This window comes from Pygoscelis adeliae, unplaced genomic scaffold, assembly GCF_000699105.1.
Source record: "Pygoscelis adeliae isolate BGI_AS28 unplaced genomic scaffold, ASM69910v1 Scaffold63, whole genome shotgun sequence".
Classification (NCBI taxonomy): Eukaryota; Metazoa; Chordata; class Aves; order Sphenisciformes; family Spheniscidae; genus Pygoscelis; species Pygoscelis adeliae.
The window spans coordinates 158,581-164,663 of record NW_008824414.1 but is presented as its reverse complement, the minus strand read 5'-3'; the positions used below and the strand labels follow the sequence as shown (position 1 = coordinate 164,663).

The following is a 6,083-nucleotide window of genomic DNA, read 5'->3' as shown; positions in this document are numbered from 1 at the left end:
AACTTTTACTAGATAGGAAAAATAAACCTATTTCAATGATATAGAGAGTGTGTATATGTATGTGTGCTCATCATTTATGAGTCAATATTGTTCATGTTTACTTAAAAAGCTTTGATAAAGCAGGACATGTGCTTTACAAATGGGTTACAAAAATATTTGTACTTACTTTTTTTCCTCCCCTTCTTTAATTAATGCTTACACAGGATGATTTGAACACAGCTCTTCAAAATCAAAGGAGGTTGCTGGAAGAAGAAAAACATCTGGCCCTGGATATATTACGTGAGGAAGTATTGCATATGGAGGAAAAGCATAGAAAAGCACTCCAAGAACTTCAGGAACTTCATGAGGCAGAAATTAAGAAACATAAGGAAGAATACTCCAGGGAGCTGGAAAATGAATTGGGGAAACTAAAAGCACAGCATGAACATGAGCAAGAGGTCGGAATGTTTCTAATACCTAAAACCAAAATAATCCATACTTAACATGAAGTGAATTCAGGTTTATTAACCTTAGAAGTAAGGCTGTATAGATGCTTTTTGGATTTTTTTTTTTAATAGTGCCAGTAGATAAGAAGAGACAAAGTTAAAATTTTTAAGCCTTGCTTTATCTAAAAGGACTTAGATGAATTCTTTTATGTGTATTATCCTGAATTTTTAAAATTTAAATCCATGTTTGCAGTGCTCTCTTTACTGGGGTTGGGGGGGAGGGGGGAAGTGGGCTTGCTTTCTTCAGAGTTCCTGCAGTACTTAATTCAAAATTTTAAAGCTGCCATTTTGATAGAAAACTAACAGGTAATAAATTAGGTCATTAACCATTTGTGGAAAGTAACTGCTCACTTCAAGTTTTTATAAGTGAACAACACTTACCAACACCATTTTCTTCTTTTCTTAGAGAAATTATAGTAGGTAATACTTTTCCAAATATGTTTTCTCAGTGAGGTTTGGAAATCTTCCTAGTTGCCCTTAAAGCTTTACCATTTCTTCTTGCTGGGAATGTTTATGTGTAAGCTTGATGATGTTTACTTTCATAGTGAAGGCTAAAAGTTTGATCATCTATGCTAAGTTCTCTTTTTAAGCATTGAAATGGAATAAGATCTGTTTATTCAGTCTTTTACACAATCTGACTTCTGTTATTGCAAGCAGCCACAAGTGATCAAGACTTTTCACTTTTCTATATTATTATATTCGTATATTAGGAGAAGTCATAAACAAAATAAGCTTTATCCAGCTATAACCAAGCAACATATATTATGTTAAAATGTAACTTACTTTTGCTTTTTCACTTACTAATTTGAAAATTGGATAGTGTGCCAAATAACTCTCTAATCACTGGTGCACCTTTGTATTACTTGGTGCACCTCACAAAAAACATTTAGGTTTGAGGAGATCCCCTGTGTTCTTTTGGACTGTCAGGCCTTAGAGCTGGTAGTGGTTTCCAGCTGGCTGGAGTGCATTGCAAACTCTCTTTACTTTTGGAAGAATAGCTTGCCTGGGAAGTTCTCATGATTATTAAATTTTTAAGCCTTTCATCCTAGAAACAGGTTTTCTCTCTATTCTGATGACTACAGTGACACTTCTTAGAGAGGATAATAGAAAAATAAAAAGAACAAAAAACTCCCAAACCTTTCTCTGATATTTTTGATGGACTTCTTTGTTGTATCCCATAGGATAATTGCATTAAATATAGCTGTGTAATGTTTAATCCCATTTAAACAAGAGAATTTGTGTCTTAACAAATTATGCTCTCCCTGTGTTTCTCTCCCCCTCTTTCTTCCTTATTTCTTTGAATTTCTCTGACAAATGTCTGTTGGAAAGAACAAGTAGGGAGTGCTCTGTTAGTCTGACCTGATGGTCTCATGAATACAGGAGATACTTGGTACCTAATGCCCTGTTGGTTCTCTATTTTTATCAGCTTGCTTTTTTCTATAGTCAGCATGATGATAGATAGCAGCTCTATATGACCTTGAGGATTGAAGAGAGCTATTGTGAAAATACTCTTAAGAATTTGGCTGAGCTTGATGGTTTCATTTTGGTTTGGTTTTATTTTTTCCTTAATTATAACACTATGGCTAAAATATTTTATGTTACTTGTCTGCAGATGTATGCTTCTGCATCGGCCTCTGAAGTAGAAACTGTGCGGAAAGCTCTTCTGGCTCAATTTGAGGAGGTAAAATTGAAGCAGCAGCTTCAGTTCCAGGAAGAGATTGAGCTGCTGAAGTGTCAGTCGGAGGTACTGCTTGAACAGCAAATTGCACAGCTGAAGGTAGGGTCTGATTAAAATGAACTTCAGAGCATGCACTGGTAGTGTGTTTTTCTGAAAAAGAACAATTGGTATACCTTTTTGTTCTTCAGCCATATGACTTTAAAAAAATAATCTGAGTTAGATCTCTTCCTTGCTTCACAATGTTGAAACTAGAAAAGCAGTATTGGAAACAATGCAGTGTTCTGTAAGCAGTTGCGGTATTTACTACAGGGTTGTCTTAAAATCATGAATTGCATGTGAAGTGGTGTCCTTCAAACTAAACCAAAAAAAATCAGTGGAATGTATTTGCTCTAAGCAACAGTCCTTGCATACATTTCTGTTCAGTTTGTCACTTGAAACTTTTTCTTCTTGGTATCTGCAGAGACTATGCCCTTGGCCTATCACCCCTTGTCTACTGTGCTTGTGTATATATGGTAAAAAATGTTCAGTGTTATCTAAGCTTTTACCAAGTGTGTGATGATGGTGAGCACTTTGTGCATGAGATTTTTTTGTAGTTGTTCTTAATTTCTGCTTTCTTGGGTTCATCATTTGAGTTCCAAACTTTCATCTTGATGAGCATCTTCAAGATGCTTATCCCTGAAAATTATCTTTGTTTGGCCTTGTGTACGATGTAGTAATTGCCTATCATCTTCTGAGCCTTGTGCAAAATGTCTTCATCGGTTAGGTGACAAGCATGTGTAGAGCTATTAAATGAATGGAGAAGACACATCTTGCATCAGAAGAGAGAGGGAAACTCACCAACACACTGAGAGCAGTGCTTACATTCATCTCAGTGTTGTTATTGTACTGAGCATGTGTTGAGCTCAACTTGTTGAGCACAAATAACTTAGATTAGATGAATTACCATCTCCTTATTTGCTTCTCCTTGGGAGATTCAACAGATCCTTACTGTTCCTGTCAGTGCTCCAACCTGAGGTGGGACTCAGGATTCTCTGGATGCTGCAGATGTACAGAAAATTTCTGCTATTTCCTGCCTCTGGCCCACTGTGGAGTCCTGGTCATTCTTTGACCTCCCTCCGTCTGGTGCAGCTGTCTCTGACACAGAGAAGACAGTGTATCCTGAAAAGCTGCTGGAGGTATATTTGGCATTGCTGTCCTCAGCTGAACCCCAGCCTTCAGTCCACAGAACTGGGACTGGACTGACTGTTATGCATATACCCCAGAAGTGATTCCTGCTTTTCTCTCTTGTGCTGCCTAGGCGCTTTAGATACTGAGTAACATTTGGGACACCAGAAACCTCTCTTTTCACTGAAATTTTGCCAGGGGTAATTCTACTGCTAGTACAGATGTCTCTGTTCTTTTTTTCTTCTCATTACCTTGATGACTGGTGTTTTGTCCCAGAAGAGACTGACTGGATCTCTTTGCAATGTCAGGTTGAGCTGCATCATGGCCTGATACAGGTTTTTACAGTGAGCCTTCCCCTGCCTACTTCCCCCATGCTCATTTATGGGGTTGTCTTCATGCCAGCCAGTTTCCTTGCCTTTTCCCCCCCCCTCCCCTAGCAGATTTTAGGTATTCAGAGTTCCTTTCTCCAGTCTGACATACTCTTTTAGTGGGTGTACTGCTTCTGAGAAGAATAGGCAGGCTGTTTCAGAGACGTAGTCCACAAGTTTGCTGTACTGGTCGAGGAAAGTCCTCCTACTCCTTTGTGTCTGTTCATTTGTATCTTGCTAACTCCTGAGCGCTCTGCTGTTCAAGTCTATAATTCTGGGCACACTTGGCTCTTCTGCCTTGCTCTGCCTCATGGAGTCTGAGTAGGAGTTGGTATTGTTATTGCCCAAGTGCCAGTATTGGTCTTGATCTTGGCTATGATGACAGGCATTATGGTCTCATCAAGCAGCAAGCAGTCCTTACCTGAGGAACTGGTGATGGACGGGTTATTCTACTCAGTGCAAGGACTGGCTGAGTCTTCTACAAAGGATCCAGGACAGCTCAGGTGACTACATATGTTCTGCTCTGAAGTCTTATTTATGCCCTGGGGAAAAACTGTTTTCTTGACTTACCAATAAAAAAAGGCAGCTATCATCTTGGCGTGTATTGGTTTTCATAGATCAAATTGGACCTTTTCTGTTTGTTTGTGGGTTGTTTTGTTTGTTTGCTTATTTTGGGTTTGGTTTTTTTTAATACTGCGATCAGGAAGACTTTTTTCCCATTTCTGGTGTTGCAGAAACAATTACTTCCTTTTAGTCTCTCTGGAAAGGGATCCCAGCACTCTGTTTTACCTCTCTTATTTGCTGATGCAGGAGTCGGGGATGTCTAATAATCCCTTCCTTTAGAGTGTTTTAGAGCACTCTGAGGTAAGTGAGATCAAATTTAATAGCTTCTAGATCATTTAGCCATGTAAATCTACCTTGCAGATCTTCAGTTTGTTCTGGTAAATCACTCCTCCTAAGTAGAACTCAGTACTATACATATTGTACCACTTGCAGTTGCTGAAAGTGGCTTCTGTCCATCTCTGTCCTGACTTGTCCATCTGTTTTTTGTTCCTCATCACTATCTCAGCAGTCTGAAATGACCCAGGTCTCAGTGAGCACATTCAGATAGTTTATTTACCTACTTAACTATCTTTAAATCATAGTTTCAGCATAATTTTGTTGATTGGGGGTGTTAACTATGTAAATTACTGCTAATTAATCTGAGAGGTAAGTTATGTACACTTAAAGAAAAAAAAAAGAGGGGGGGGTTGGTTGTGGGTTTTTTGGGGGTTGTCCCTGGCCCCGGTGTATATCAAAGTATATGTGACTTATGCAGGATGAATTTGAAGCTGAAAAAAAGGCATCACTACATGACAAGGAGCAGGTGTTGATTCAGGAGAGAGAGAAGGCACAGGCTGCTCACCAAAAGGAGCAGGAGATGTTATCAGCCCAGCTGCAGGAAAAAGCAGCAATAATTACCCAGGTGTGTGGAAAATACTTTAAACTTAGATTTTAAATGTGCTTTTGTGGTTGTATTTTAGCACAGTGTTCTCTCCTTTCTCAAGATGTATATAGAGGGACTATGTGTATAATTCTTGTGATCGCTAGTTTTCAAGGTGTAATGTATGATGGGCTCTGTCTCTTACTTGGAGTGCTACAGCAGTAACATGGAAACTGAAACTGGGTATCAGCTTGAAAACTGGTCTTCAGCCACTTCTCGGGGAGATTAACACTGCTTTGTAAGAGAAGGTTGGATGTTTGCCTTTTTGTTGTCTGTGTGTTGATGCCATCTGTATCTATCTTTTTTTTTTTTTGTCAAGAGAATAGTGCTCTAGTAGCTTTTGTTAGACCAACTGACCTATGGCTCAGTGGGAGTCATATATTGAGGGAGTCAGGCAAATGGGAAGTTTGGATCTGGAAGTGGCAAAGATAATATTCGTTTGCCAAACAAAACAAAATTTTATGCCTCCTGTAAAGCAAATATCGAAGTTGAATCTAGGTTACCCAGAAAGCTTTAGAGAGAGAACAACAGCTTGAAAAAGGTATCTTTTAGGCAATTAGGAAGTTTAGAAATGTCAAGTGCTTTCTCAGTGATTATAATAATAGCTTTGAGTTTTCAAAATAGAAGATAAAATGAAATAAAACATTGATGTCTTCTCTCACAATTCAGGAAGCTCTGACCAAAATGTGAATTTGGTATATTAGGCTGTTCTGTTAGGCCTTTATGTTTAGTGGAAAAACTGGGAGTAACACTAAGAATTTCCCCTACTGGAAGAAATGCATTATTGTTTCCTGCTGTTCATGCAGGTGAGAAAGTTGGCATGGGAGTAGAATGTTTTTCTTTCCTCGCACTTTCCTCCTTGTTGTGGTTTAACTTCAGTTGGCAACTGAGTACCATACAGCTGC

At 38.7% G+C, this 6,083-nt stretch overlaps 1 protein-coding gene across 1 annotated transcript in view; it reads left to right on the top strand.

Annotated features, from left to right (window-relative positions):
• The window catches only part of PCNT (pericentrin), a 97,550-nt gene that overhangs the window by 27,861 nt on the left and 63,606 nt on the right, over positions 1–6,083 (top strand). Inside the window, exons 20-22 of the mRNA XM_009320827.1 lie at positions 204–437; positions 2,098–2,262; positions 5,014–5,160. Coding sequence (XP_009319102.1) covers positions 204–437; positions 2,098–2,262; positions 5,014–5,160 — 546 coding nt within the window. The remainder of the gene's footprint in view (positions 1–203; positions 438–2,097; positions 2,263–5,013; positions 5,161–6,083) is intronic.